The sequence below is a fragment of the Cetorhinus maximus genome, chromosome 11, assembly GCF_964194155.1.
Source record: "Cetorhinus maximus chromosome 11, sCetMax3.hap1.1, whole genome shotgun sequence".
Lineage (NCBI taxonomy): Eukaryota > Metazoa > Chordata > Chondrichthyes > Lamniformes > Cetorhinidae > Cetorhinus > Cetorhinus maximus.
The window spans coordinates 43,559,376-43,574,533 of record NC_135889.1 but is presented as its reverse complement, the minus strand read 5'-3'; the positions used below and the strand labels follow the sequence as shown (position 1 = coordinate 43,574,533).

Sequence of the window (15,158 nt, the reverse complement as noted above, 5' to 3'; positions counted from 1 at the left end):
GGATTCGCATGTTGTGTCCCCATCCCAGTGGTTGAAAAGCATGCTGATATGTATTGTCCACATTTAGCTACGGGTACAGTGTCTCAAAAACGGCAACCTTTGAAAAAAGAATGCATAATAGTGAAGAAATAACGTTTGGAAACAGGCTGTGCTGCATTCAATGTACGGGCGGGTTAGTGAGGATACCAGAGAACTGCAGCTTCCTGTATGTGTGGGAAACAAGACCTATTAGCTATTTCAAAGAATTTCAAGCACAGTGCATGGAGTGGATCTCACCAGCTAATACCAAGGGCAGAATTTTTTGCTCAGTGTGCGGGTGTGCGCCCGACACGCTCGAGCATAAACTAGTGCATGATGATGTCAGGTGAACGTCCCGAACATCATATGCTCGTACGACATTTCGGTCAGTGCGCGTGCAAGAGAGTCGGCAGCGCGCGCGCCCGTCGACAATTAAGAGGTCTATTAAGGCTATTAAAGTACTAATTAACTGAGATTTTTCGTTGCTCGTCCAACATTACAGTCGACAGGCGGGCGAATCGGCCAGGCGGCCTTTGTATGTTCAGGAAACCTCATCCATGGGCGGGATGAGGTTTCCGTTATTAAATTTTTTTTTTAAATGTATGGACAGAATTTTCAACAGGTATATGTTCCAGTGACTGACTCTGATGCATGGGCGTTATTTCCTGTTTTTAAAATCCTCATTTTTGGCATTTAAGTTCTTCAGCAACCTGAGGCAGCTTTCTGCCTTCAGGGAGCTTTCATTCTGCGCTTTCCCGCGTCCATGCTGACTTCAGCGATTGCCCTCCTCCTGCCCCCACCCCGGCAGCGCTGAGTCTTTCAGCACGCCTTTCACACTGGCTGGCCGTTAATTGGCCGTACAATCACGGTTGGTGGTTCTTACCTGGCCGCTCCCAGGCCCGCCAATCACGGGCAGCCACTGAACTAAAAATCCTGCCGTAAGATTGAATTTTTTGACTTGCACAGTGTATCACTATCAAGACTTATCCGTTTTATAAGCCGTTGGGCTAGGTTGGAGGTTCTATGCAGGTCGGACAGTTCGGATTGGGTCAGGCAGGTTTGGCCAAACCAGATCAGGTGCAGCCAAGGATCAATTGAACCACTCAGAGCACAAGAAACGACTGCCGTACGAAGCTGATAACTAGGCCAGCATGTCACTGTGCCCATGCAGCATTTGGTGAATTGTCCTAAGTTTGTCTCAAGATATTTGACTCATTTAATAACAATTAAAATTGATGCATGACAGCTTATAAAAATGTCCAGTTTTCAGACAACTTTGGTTTTCAGATAGCCGGGTTTGAGAGACAGTACCTGTATTAAAAGTGGTCATTTGGGGTGACATACTGAAAGGCTGTCATGCCCGTAGAACTGTTGATGCTTTCCAGAGCAGATGGAAAAAGAAGGGGAAAGCTAATAAAGAAGATGTTTTATTACATTTTTGAGCATTTTATATTTTGAATGATTGGTTTGTCACTTGACACTCTCAAGTGCAAACAATGATAATTTTTTGGAAGGAAAAGGTGTACCTACCAATTGTGCCACAAGTAGAAATGACGAGCTATTATCCTACCCCAATTTATAACCTTGAAATTGGCCACCAAGCATGAACTGATTGAAAGAGCTTTACGGTTACTAATTTGCAGCTGGGTGGACAGGATTGTTAGTAACGTACAAAGGAAGTTATCCAGCTCCCTCTAAAGCACAGGGTCACATATGACTTGAGGAAATTCTGACCTCAGCAAGAACATCTAATATAGTTGGGAGTAAGTGACTGTCAAGTTTGTAGCAATATTCATTTGAAAATCATGATAAGCTTGAAAAGGGGCTTAAATGAAATGATGATTCATTCGTTCTAGCAGACCTTATTTCTAACGGCAGTTGTTCTTGTTGATGCAGGGAGCCCCAAGAATTTTCCTATTAACCCAAAGCAACTTCTTCATAGCTGATCAAAAATCAGGCCAGATCAAATCCACTATTCCCGTGATGGACATCACCAGTGTGTCTGTAAGCAAACAAACAGATGGTCTCTTTGCTGTGCATCTCAAAGAGGTAAGTGCTCAATTAAATGTCCTTTTGTATAAAGTAGAAATGGGTAAAATGACAGCTACAATGTATCAGTAATCTGAATAAATATCTTGTTCTTTGCAAATTTGTGAATAGAAAAACAATTAACAAAAAGAGAGAATAGTTGCACACAATTTTCATTTTCTCCTTTGCTACTTAGGGTTAATTGTCCCGTATATGGTTGGTTGAAAATTACCGTGAAACTCTTCATTTAAGCAAATTTGATAAATATTAATAATCCATTTAGAATAATAAATTTATAATTCAGTAAAAACTTTAGAAAAGCACTACAATAAAATCCCATGAAATTAAAGTATTTTGAAATAAATTGTCATCCTGCATAACTTACTACTTAAAGCGAAAGTTAAAATTCCACTAAATTCTTCTTTGGAAGTGGTGTAATTCCTTTGTTCCACTCCTTTTCAAATGAACTCTGAAACTCCCTATTAAGTGAGCACTGTTTTAATTGAACCATTTAAGCATTTGTGAAATGTATTCATTGTTGTAATGTGTTGTAGGGGGCTGGTTAGCTCAGCTGGCTAGCGTGTGGTTCAGAATAATGCCAACCATGCGGGTTCAATTCCTGTTCCGGCTGAGGTAGACTTTGGACCTGCCAACTTACCTGCCCCATGTTTGATGCAGAGTGATGCCCTCAAGCTATATAATCAATTGTCTCTGTTCAGTAGAGAGAGTCTACGGTTCCTTGTGGACTACAGCTGATTACCTACCTGCCTAACATGTGGTAGCCAGTTTGCGCACAATTTTCCACGAAAAGCAATTAAATAAATGGCCAGATTATCTGTTTTAGTGGTGTTGATTGAAGACAGAATTTTTGAAACTCCGCCATGAACAAATGCTACATCAGCTGGCCTGTCAATCAAAGGAATCTAGCAGAAGTTTTTTGAGCAATCTCTGACAGTTTAAAGAGCGGACCATTTAAAAAAACTTCAGATGATGACATTTAATCAGAGCTCATCCATTCTTCAAGAGCATTTACATCTACTCCATAAATTTGTGACTCTCGAACGGCAGGTTAAGGCCCCTGCAACATCTAAAACCAGGGTCAGGACTTCCCGCATCCTGGTACCACCCACCATTTTTAGAGGTTCACAGGAGTCAAAAAGACTCCATGAAACTCTGGCCCACAATCTCAGAATAAGGACATTTAGGACTCTTAACACACAGGGTTATGAATCTCTGGAATTCTCTGCCCCAGAGAGCTGTGGATCCTCACTGACTGAGTGTGTCAAGACAGAATTCAATAGATTTTTGGCAACTAAGGGACATGGGGATAGTGTGGGAAGATTGGAGATGATCAGCCATGATCTTGTTGGATGGAGGAGCAAGCTTAAAGGGCCAAATGGCCTACACCAGTTCCAATTTCTTATAAATACTTGAGTGTCGAGAGATCTTTTGCATCCTGTTAGAAGGCAGGTGAAGCCCTAGTTTAATGCCTCATACAAACATGGTACTATGACAACAACAATTTATTTTTATGTAGCACCTTTAATGTAATAAAACACACCAAGATGCTTCACAAGATCATTATAAAACAAGGTATGACAGAGCCACGTAAGGGGATATTAGGTCAAATGACCAAAGCTTGGTCAAAGAGGTAGGTTTTGAGGTGTGTCCTAAAGGAGGAAAGTGAGGTCGTGAGATGGAGAGGTAGGGAAGGTATGCCTGAGCTTGACGCCTAGGAACTGAAGGCACACCAACAAATGATGGAGCAACTTAAAATCAGGAATGCACATGAGGCCAAAATTAGAGGAGCACAAATATCGCAGAGGGTTGTGGGATTCGAGAAGATTACAGAAATAAGGAGGGATGAGGCCATGTAAGGATTTGAAAACAAGGATGAAGATTTTAAAGTTGCTTGACTGGGAGCCAATGTAGCTCAGTGAGCACAGAGGTGGTAGGGGGACAGGTCTTGCTGAGAGTTAAGAGACAGGCATCAAAATTTTGGATGGCCTCAAGTTTACAAAGGGTACAGTGAGGGAGACCAGCCAAGGGTGTATTGGAATAGTGGAGTCTGGAGCTAACAAAGGCATAATTTCAGCAGCAGTAGAGCTGAGACGGGCAAAGTCAGGCGATTTTACAGAGGTGAAAACAGGGGTCTGATGAGGGCACAAATATGAGGCCGCAAAGTCATCTAAGGATCAAATGTTGTGAACACACTGGCTTATTCTCAGACTTGCCAGGGAGAGGCATGAGGGAACAGAGGTTGGAGCAGCAACTGTAAACGATGACTTTAGTCTTCCCAATACTTAATTGGAGGAAATTTCTGTTATTCTAGCACTGGATGTCGGATAAGCCATCTTATAATTTAGCAACAGTGGAGGAGTCAAGAGGTGGTGGTGGTGGTGAGGTAGAGCTGGGTGTCATCAGTATACATGTGAAAATTAACGCTGTGCTTTTGGACGATGTCAACAAGGGCAGATCAGAAATAGGAGGGGCCAAAGATTGATCCTTGGGGGCACCAGAGCTAACTGTGCAGGGTAAGGAAGAGAAGTCATTACAAGTGATTCCCTGGCTATGATTAGATAGATAAAAATGGAACCAGGTGAGAGCAATCCCACCGAACTGGATGGCAGTGGAGAAGCGTTGCAGGAGGATGGTATGGTCAACCATGTCAAAGGCTGCAGGCAGGATGAGGAGGGAGAGTTTACCTTTGTCACAGTCACATAGGATGTCATGTGACTTTAATAAGAGTTGTTTCGGTCCTGTGGCAGGGGCACTTTCGATAATACAGCATCCTCTCAATATTGAGCTGAAATGTCAGCTTAATTTTTTATATACAGGTCTCTGGAATAGGATTTGGACCCAGAAGCATAGGCAAAAGTGCTACTACTGAGATGAGGTTGATGTGTATAGACACAGGTCAGGATCAGGCTCAACTCAAATGGTCTCACGGTTTGATAATGTCACGCCCACACAATTATACTCATAGATATATGGAAAATGGACATTTTACTATTAAAACAATGGACATTCTCCTTTGAAACAATATGGAGTTGAGAGTACAAGTGTCCTCCTTTCTTTTCTGCCAATATACATGGAACACCACAAAGCTGGAAGCAAGTCTGCTTGTCTGGACAGGATACTAAAATTCAAATGGCCTTTCAGAGCATTTCATTGAGTAGAAATTAAAATGCAACAAACCTTTTCTGCGGATTAATGGCTGCCGTTGTCCAAATACCTGCAGAAGCTAGTTCACAATGGATTTGCAAACTTCTTGGCTTCGAAATGGAATTCCACAGAATGGCTGTGAGAAGAAGCCCATCCTATCACAAGGAGATACAAATGGGTAAAACTCGAACACTATTATGTGTCAATGCCGAAGTCATCAAAGATCATTTGTGTGGGCAATGGAAAACAAATCTACGGTCAATTAACTGACGTCGGTTCTGATAAGGAACATTTATTAATACACAGTTTGAGAACAGCCACAGACAGAGAGGGGGAACAGATTCAGACCAACAAACAAAAGACCTGGCGGCATTCCGTAGGGATCGTTCCCTCCGGGATACCCTGGTCCACTCCTCCATCACCCGCTACTCCTCAACCCCCACCTATGGCACCTCCCCATGCCCACGCAGAAGATGCAACACCTGCCCCTTCACTTTCTCTCTCCTCACCGTCCAAGGGCCCAAACACTCCTTTCAAGTGAAGCAGCATTTCACTTGCATTTCCCTTAACTTAGTCTACTGCATTTGTTGCTCCCAATGCGATCTCCTCTACATTGGAGAGACCAAACGCAAACTGGGCAACCGCTTTGCAGAACACCTGCGGTCTGTCTGCAGGAAAGACCCAAACCTCCCTGTCGCTTGCCATTTTAACACTCCACTCTGCTCTCTTGCCCACATGTCTGTCCTTGGCTTGCTGCATTGTTCCAGTGAAGCCCAACGCAAACTGGAGGAACAGCACCTCATCTTCCAACCAGGCACTTTACAGCCTTCCGGGCTGAATATTGAATTCAACAACTTTAGATCTTAAATTCCCCCCCCGCCCCCCCCACCATCCCCACCCCGTTTCCTCCCCCTCTCTTTTGTTTTTTTTCAATAAGTTATATAGATTTTTCTTTTCCCACCTACTTCCATTATTTTTAAATCTACAACTAATACCTTGTCAGTCTTTCCACCCCACCCCCACTAGAGCTGTACCTTGAGTGTCCTGCCGTCCACTCTTAATTAGCACTTTTCTTAGATAATATCACCACCTTCAACACCTCTTTGATCCTTTTGTCTGTGACATCTTTTGATTATCTGCTCCTATCACTGCTTGCTTGTCCCTACAACCACCCCCACCCTCAACTTCTCTCCCCCCGCCCCCCACCTTAAACCAGCTTATATTTCACCCCTCTCCTAACTATACTTCAGTTCTGTTGAAGGGTCATGTGGACCCGAAACGTTGACTCTTTTCTTCTCCACCGATGCTGCCAGACCTGCTGAGTTTTTCCAGGTAATTCTGTTTTTGTTAAACAAAAGACCCTGCCTAAAAACCATCAGCAGGCAGTGAATTGGAGCTAGCCTTTGCCTACCGATTTGAAGAACAAAACCAGGTTGTCGCTACAGGGGTTCGATTGCACTTCAACTGGAGTGAAGCCAGAAAACTCTTGCTCGAAGCAGTAAGCCACTACAAATCCGTCGTCAGAAACATCCAACCTTTGTTTCTTCAGTGAACCGAAGGGAAATCACAGGCCTGCAACATTTCAGGTTTGCATCTTGAGGGAATCCAGGGTGACAGTAAAATTTTGGACCCTTAAGACCTAAGTGTATGCTACCTCTTTTGTAATCACTTTTTTTTGCATATGTGTGTACACATCTGTTTACGTCTGTGAATGGGTGCTGTTGCGAGTACATTCAGGTGTGAAGAAAGACATTCTTTTTTAAACTTACGAGGGAACCTGTCTTTTGTCTGTTCCTGAGAGTTCCAGCATTCAAGAAGTTAAAACACTTTCCTTCTCTTCAAAACACTTCTGTCTCTGTTCAGTCGAGAGGTAGATAAAGGGGAAACCATTTTACAATCTCTCTTCTGTCCATAACAATAAGGTGGTTATCCAAGCTCTGCCATGAAGATTAACCACATGGATGAGGAGCCACATCCTACCATGGGTCAGCACCTTTGGAAAAGGAGAGAAAAGGGAAAATGTTGGTAAAACCTATATTTAAAAAAAAGTGTTCAGGTTTCTCTCATATCCCCAAAACTAATTAACAAGACATCCCCTATCGCTCGGTTAAACTGTTACAGTATATAACTTTAACCTCAAATTGCCTTTAAGAATTTGTTGTTTCTTCCACCTGCTTTGGGAACGTCGTTAAAATATCTGAGACTTGGCTATCAGGGATAGCTCAAGACCTCAGAATGATGCTGTAATTCAGGAGCCAACTATCCAGAGGTCCCTTGGCATAAGAAGCTGCTGACTGAATGTGAACATTAGTATACCATTAACCTTTCACTGTCGAGTTCTGGTGGGTGTGAAGTTATTACTGAATACAGCTTTTGTCTGGCATTTTAACTTAGTTATAATTCTCCTTGGAGTGCATTCATTTAGTTTGCGAAATGCGGCATAATTTATTAAATGTTACTTAAACAAGAAGTTGTTCGCAAATAGAAATGCGAAGCAGTACTAACCAGAGTGAAGTTTGTTCAATTTAGGTTTGTGTCAGTTAAAACTTAAAGTAGAATGTGAGCCACTCGTTTAAAATTGCAGCAGCTTAAGTACAACTTTTCTGAAAGACATTGGTAATATCATTTAGGTTTGTTAGTTTGTGCAGAATAGAAATATAACAGATCTAATAAATCCAGTTTAGCTTACTGTGGCCTTGTCCCAAGTAATATGTTCACGTCTTTACTTAACAGCATCCTGTTACAGCACGTGACTTCCAGCATTGTTTCAAATTTGTCTGCTTCGTAAGGCCAATTAGAATCTAGTTTAATGTTTAAAATTATATTCATCCAGGACTTGTTATCAAAACATCCATATCCTTGGGTTTGTCAGGATTTTCCACTTTACGTAAGGTTGACATGTTATGCTTTGATCGTCTCATACTTTCTTGGGCCAGCCTCATTTGAATAACTTCCATTCGTTTCCAGTTGGGGAGCCCTTCTCGTGGAAGGGAGGAAAATTACTGCTGCAGTCCCTGGGTCGTTGAACAGTATACCTTGTTTTCAATTTAAATATAGCCTGATTTTACTAGATTGGATGTTGTTACATTTAATAACCTCTTCCACTTAGGAAGAGGTTACACTTAATAACCTCATAGCCAGTCCTGCTCTGAAACTAATGATGGAAAACAAATAACATGATTTTTCTGTTATGAACATGAAAACACCTGCCATATTAGAAATAGATATAGTCACCATCCCATCACTCTGGCTGAATGTCTTAGAAGGGGAGGCGGGTTATGGACTAAAGGTAGAACATCTCCTTACTTCAAATTTCACATCAAATTTCAACAACATATCATCCCTGTTAGTTCAGATGTAACTTCTTACTCCACCCTGCTATCTGATTAAAGCGGTGAAGGAGAAGAATTTTTTAAGTTTCCTTCTTGGCAAGGAGGAAGAGGAACACTTGTCCAGGCCCCACTTGGAATTCTTTGGCTTATTTTCTCTACCTGCGCCAGCCTGATGCCGCTTCCTTTTCTGCTTCCACACATCAGCCATTGTCTGTCCTTTCTGAGAAAGGAAAATGTGGCTCATGTGTTAAAATGGCCTGAACTTCTCACTAGGCAGGCACCAAGCATCTCGCTCACGTCAGGCAACTCCCTCTTCTCGACCCCCCCCCACCCAATGCACCATGTCACACTCATACCCCATGTTAAAATGGGGGCTGTAATGTTAGGAGTCCCATATTTGTTTCTTGAGGTTTTCATTGAGATCTGGTTATATGTGAGCTCCTTCTAGTGACAGAAAAACATATTGCAGTACTACAAGCTGCTACTTTTCCACAAGAATGACCTAGTTAGTATTAATAATTTACATATAATGATGAGGGTTTTTAGTTAAAGCTCAGTAAGGTGACAAATGGAACCCCTTCCATTTTTGGTATTTAATATATTCCTAGGTCACACCTGTTTCAACTGCATATTTTAATTCCAGCCTGAGAAGCTCATGCACCCACTACACCACTTTAACTTCTCCATTTTCTAAATACCAGTCTGTGGCAAATTATGAATGATTTCTGCTAAGAGTCTGGAGCCACTGCTCATTTCATCTAAGGAGGCTCTTGCAGCCAGGAGAGAGACAAGACTTTTATTCTAACAGTTTGGTTGGATTTAAGCTGAAATCTCAGGGTTGAAATTTAATTGTCTACTACTGGCGCAGCTCAGGCCCAGCTAATGCTGAATTCTACATCATGCACCACAGGCAAGAACACTAATTCCACCATTCTTTTTACTACAGGGTTCCACAGCTGCTGCTAAAGGCGATTTCCTGTTCACCAGTGACCGCTTAATTGAGATTATTACCAAGCTTTATCGCACAATATTCTTCAAAACCAACCAGAAAATAAATGTTGAGATAAACAATGAGTAAGTCCTGATATTTTTTAAGAGGGGGAAAAAAATATGAAAGTTGTAAATCTGTTTAAAATGCTGAATGTGTACACAAAATGGCTGAAGATCTGCGGGTGGAAGGTTAACCCTTATGGTATGATTCTTTGTCAGAATGTGCGTTCAGTCCTGGACACACCTCAGGAAGCAGGCTCTCGATCTCTCTGTTCAGCAGCACCGATTCCCTTTATCTCAGAGCTGTCTGCAGTTCCATTTTGTCCTTAACCTCATCTGGTGTTTTGACAAAAAACCTTTTTCCTTCCTTTGAGGAGACAAATGTCACAAGCTTCAACATCTCTTGGATACAAGTTTCCTCCACATCCTTCTCCCCTTCAGTTTCCTCTGACCCTGGCACTTTCTTCCAATCTCCAGGGGAGGTGGTGGTGTAGTGGTATTGTCACTGGACTGGTAACCCAGAGACCCAGGGTCATGCCCTGGGGTCCTGTTTCAAATCCCACCATGGCAGATGGTGACATTTGAATTCAGTTTTTTTTTAAATCTAGAATTAAAAGTCTAATGACCATGAAAGCATTGTTGATTCTCATAAAAACCCATCTGGTTCACTAATGTCCTTTAGGGAAGGAAATATGCCATCCTTACCTGGTCTGGTCTGCATGTGACTCCAGAATTTTAAAAAAAAAAATCCTTGCTGTGTTTTCACGATTGCCTCTGACCTTCCTCTCTCTGACCCTGAACAGTCAATCCTCAGCAAAGACATTAGCCCTATCCCCTTACACCCACTCCTCAATGAATTTCAGGCCTGGCATGGCTCTTCTGTCACCTTTGGTTTGTGGGGTCGTCCCCTAGCACAGTGGGCTCTTTCTCCAGTCTTCAAAATCCTCTTTCCACCTGGATTCCTCCCTCTTAACCCCTCTAAATCTTTTCATTGAGAACTGCTGACATATATCAGCCATCTCAATTTCTCTGCTCCCCTCACTCATCCTGTCTAATCTGTCTGCCTCTGAACTTGCAGCACTTTGTTGTCTCTGGCCCAACCTTAATATTCTCATTGAACCCGCTGACAGAGGTGGCATTGTTGTTGTTTGGTGAACCAATCTCAACCTAGTGAAGGCTGAAATGCAACACTCTGACACTTCCTCCTGCCTCCTCCTGGATCATGCTCCCACCACTGAACGTCAATTCATCATTTCCAAGGCTGTTACTGACCTTATCTGCTTTAGAGACCTTCCCTCATAGTCTCCGAACCCAGAACAGCCGGCTTCTGCCTCCTTCCTGAGATCCACTAACAGGACTGCTCCGATAGATGCATCAGAACTGATTTCTTGATTCTTTTTTTCCACTTTCATCTTCTGTCACTTTAGCAGTTTCCTGGTCCTAACCATATCTTTTTCAACATGGATGTCCAATATCTATACCTCCACTCCCACCAGGATAGTCAGAGTTCTCTGTTTCTTCTTTGAATGGAGACCCAGCCAGTCCCCATCCGCCACCACCTCTGCATCTGGCTGAACTTGTTCATTGAACAGCTTCTCCTTTAACTCCACTCACTTCCTGCAAATAAAAGGTGTTGTTATGGGTCCCCACTGACTCCCACAGCTACTTCGGGTACATATCGTCACATCCTGCTTCCTCTAAGGCCTCCATTCCATTCTCTTAGATGGTCCACCAGTGTTTTGATGAATCAACCTTCCATACCAGTGCTTCCAATATGTCTTCCTTTTTCCTCAACCGAGAGTTATCCCCCACCATGATTGACAGTGCCTTTGACAATGTCCATTCCATTCCTCATATTTCTGCTTTCGCACCTTCCCCTCTCTTGTAGAACCCTTGTCCTCACCTTCTGCCCCACCATCCTCCACATTCAACAGATCATTTCTGCCATCTCCAGTGTGGTGCCACTACCAAACACATCTCCCCTGCCCTCCCCTTTCAGCAATTCGAAGGAACCGTTCACCACCCTGGTCCACTCTTCACCCCGTCCTGTTCCTATGGCACCTGTCCATGCAAGTGCAGATGTAGCACCTGTCCTTTTACCTCCTCCCTTCTCAACTTCCAAGGCCCCAGATACTTTTTCCAAGTGAAACAATGATTTACTTGTATTTCATTCAATTTATACTGTAATATACTGCATTTGCTACTCGCAATGCAGTCTCTGACATTGAAGGAAGCAAACGCAGATTGGGTTATTGCTTTGCGCGACACCTGTGTTCAACCTGCAAGTGTGACCCCAAGCTTTTGGTCCACCTGCTGTTTTTATTCTCCATCCCACTGCCAGTCTGACCTCTTTGTCCTCGGCCTCCTATGCTGTTCCAATGAAGCTGGACGTATACTCCAGGACCAGCGCACCATCTTTCTATTAGTCACTTTACAGACTTCTGGATTCAACAGAGTTCAACAATTTCAGATCATAACCCCTCAGCCAGTTTTTTTGGAATATAGGATAATTAAGTTAAATTGAATGAAAGTTGGAATGAGGCAAGTGGGGAAGTCATTGTATTAGGAATGCTTTTAACATTTAATGTTCATTGTATTAGGAATGGTTTAATGTATCCAGGGAATAGAATGAATGTACTTACATTCTTTCACAACTAGGTATATAGTCCCAGGATAGGCCTCAAGTGACCATTTTCAGCTGTTTATTTCCAGTTCACACAAGAATGTTATTTGAGTGGCAGCTGACTTGTTTCCCTTTTAAGACCATGTTTAATTATTTACCTATTGATAATTCAGAATAGTGGAGTATTTTAAGTAAATGGTTATGCACAGACACATGCAAGTTTTGGGGAACTATAAATAGCATGGGGATCCTAAAGAAGATGTCAGCTATCCATTGAGAAAATATTGGAGTTATCTCAAAGCCTTTCTGTCCCTAAGAGCCCAGGGCGGTGACCTCATCTCATGCTGCTCAGAATGCAACAATGGCCCAGGGTGACTTGCTTTTTTAATATCTTGACCTTCCCTTTAAGGAAGTGTCTGGCCTCTGATCTGTGTTCTCCCCCTCTTAGTATGGCCAAGCTCGCTTGGAGGAATCAGGAGGGTGAGCCCATATCCTACTCCATTTTCTAGGCACTGTATTTCATTGCTTCATTGGTCAAACAAATGGATTGCTAGTACAGCCATCTTTCCGATTTCCTAAGCTGATCGAGCATACTTTAATTACTGTATATTTCATGGAGCACTGGACATTTTGCTTTGTGCACTTGCTACACACAGTTGCTGACTGTTCGCACCACTTTCCTTTTAAGTTTACAGATTTTCAGGCACATTGAGTTTCACATTAAATCTTGAAAAGATTGATGGATATGTAACCAAGATCAAGTTAACTAGTCACTGAGAGCAATACACGGACCATCATAGTTAATGTGGAGTGATGAATTCATTGTAATACTCGCTTTGTTGATGCAGGATGAGGCATTGGGGCTTTCACTGGCAATTTCCCAACAAATGGGGATGTGCTGTAATTGCTTAATTGTAGCTTCACTCTTGTGAATTTACAATTGTTATATCTATGATGATAGGAATATAATTACTTTTTAAAAGAGTACAATGAGAGAGAGGCTATGCTTTTTGTGCAGAGCATATGATACATTTGAAAAAATGTGCATATCGCATCCAACCTATTTGCACTGAAATAGTGCTCCTGTTAGGATTTTGAATTAATACACCTGGTATTCAGTACGAACCTGTCATCTCGAGTTTTTATTGGATGGTAATAAATGTTTCGCTATGTTTTGTTTTTTTAGGTTTCTGGTTCAATTCAATCAGGATAAAGTCTGTGTGAAGTTTATTCAGGGAGCACAGAAAAATGGCAATCTCCCTGCATGCAAGAGGAAAAATAATCGTCTCCTGGAAGTCACAGTTCCTTAATCACTGCAATTGCCATCAATTCTGGGACAATTTCTAACTGCACATATGGTTATATATTCTTTCTGTTAAGTTTCTTCTCCTGAAGCTGTGACTGGCTGTTGGCAATTTATTTTCTAATCCTAAGATTGGTTCTCAAATGGTTTAAAAAAAAACACCGCAATGAGTTCCTTTCACAAATTACAGGGTGGTAGATCCCCTGTCATTTAGTGCATCTGCTGTCCGATATAGCATTGAACCTTATAGTCCAGGAAGATCCCAGATTCAATCGCTCAGCTAGCTGGTCTCAGCTTGGGCCAGCTTTAGAACACTACAGTTGGACACATGGGATGGCTGACAAACTCTCACTGCCAATGGTTAATCACCAAATAGCCATTTGAGTGAGACGTCACAGGCTTGAGCTTCTAAACCAGTGGAACTACCTGTGCATGAGTCAGCACCTTCAGGAGGAAGTTGGGGGGGAGGGGTGGTTATTGGAGAAATTTCTGGGCAGGAAAGGATTAAAGGACTTTTAAGTGATCTTTGAAACAGATAATGGGGTTTTAACTAGATTCATGAACAGGGACCTAAGCTGGATGCCCCGGTTTGTGGAACATCTTGGCTTTCTGCAAGACAGAAGCTGACGCTAGATGGGAGAAAAAAAACTGATTTTAAAAACCAAATTGAGCAAACCACAGCATTGGGATGCTGTGGGTGGTTATATTAATACATTGTAACTTTGCATATTAGAAGCTGTCACTTGGTTATGGGGATCAACCTTTCAGAGATCGTACTATTGCTGAACTGTGTACAGGAATACTGCTTGTTTTGAAAAGAAATTATGCATTGTACGTATTATACAACAAAAAAAACAGTTTTAAAGCATTTTGTAAAGGCTATTTATGTTGAATTTCTGGGAGAGTTCCTAGGTACAGGCAGCCTGTGTTGAAAGCTGTAATGCAGCTGACAGGCCAGTGTAATTCTTGCTAAGTCACCTACAGTTTATAGAATTTACACTACACACCTCTAAAAATAGTAACAGAATGAATTGCAGTTCAATGGTTTTTCACTAAGAAATGTTTGAGGTAATGAGATGTAAATAGATTGAAGTTGGTATTGTGATCATAGTCTGATGTTTCATTGTGATGTAATGCTGTAATGTTATAATCGTATTTTTGTATTTAATATCTCTTTCAAGCTCATGATGCCTGGAGAATTTGTGTATCAGACAGCAGTCAAAACCAGAGTTAACAGAACTGATTTCTTAATCTTTTATAAATCTGTTAAATTCAATTATCTGTGGTGTTTTCTGTTCCATGTAGTAAAGTGTGAGTACCAAAAACCACTGAATGTGTATGGGTTCAGTGACCTGATCATAAAGTTCTTGAGTAGTTAAATGAGGGGTGACTCATGAATCAGTATTTATTGAATTTGCTTTGTGAGTAATCCCACATGTACATGAAACTAAAATGAATGATTGGGGTTTGATATAGTTACATATGCAGAACACAGTATGACAATATTAAATGGCTTTGCCTTTGTGGGAAATAACATTTTTAAAATGGGGTTTTCTGCTATGCCTCTCTCAAAGAAGAGCTGAAGACTTGTGCAGGTAAGGCAATGTTGCAATGCAGTGTCATGAAGTAATTCTATTTTGCATGTATTTATCTATTTATTCCTAATGATTGTTCAGTGAATTTATTATCGGGGTTATTG

General features: G+C 41.8%; 1 protein-coding gene across 3 annotated transcripts in view; it reads left to right on the top strand.

Annotated features, from left to right (window-relative positions):
• myo1b (myosin IB) overlaps positions 1 to 14,735 on the top strand; it is a 276,216-nt gene extending 261,481 nt beyond the window's left edge. For all 3 annotated transcript variants that reach the window (XM_078551859.1, XM_078551858.1, XM_078551857.1), the window contains 3 exons: positions 1,915 to 2,067; positions 9,490 to 9,617; positions 13,343 to 14,735. In XM_078551859.1, the coding sequence (XP_078407985.1) occupies positions 1,915 to 2,067; positions 9,490 to 9,617; positions 13,343 to 13,466 (405 nt within the window). In that variant the 3' untranslated portion in view covers positions 13,467 to 14,735. The remainder of the gene's footprint in view (positions 1 to 1,914; positions 2,068 to 9,489; positions 9,618 to 13,342) is intronic.
• The last annotated feature ends 423 nt before the right edge of the window (positions 14,736 to 15,158 follow it).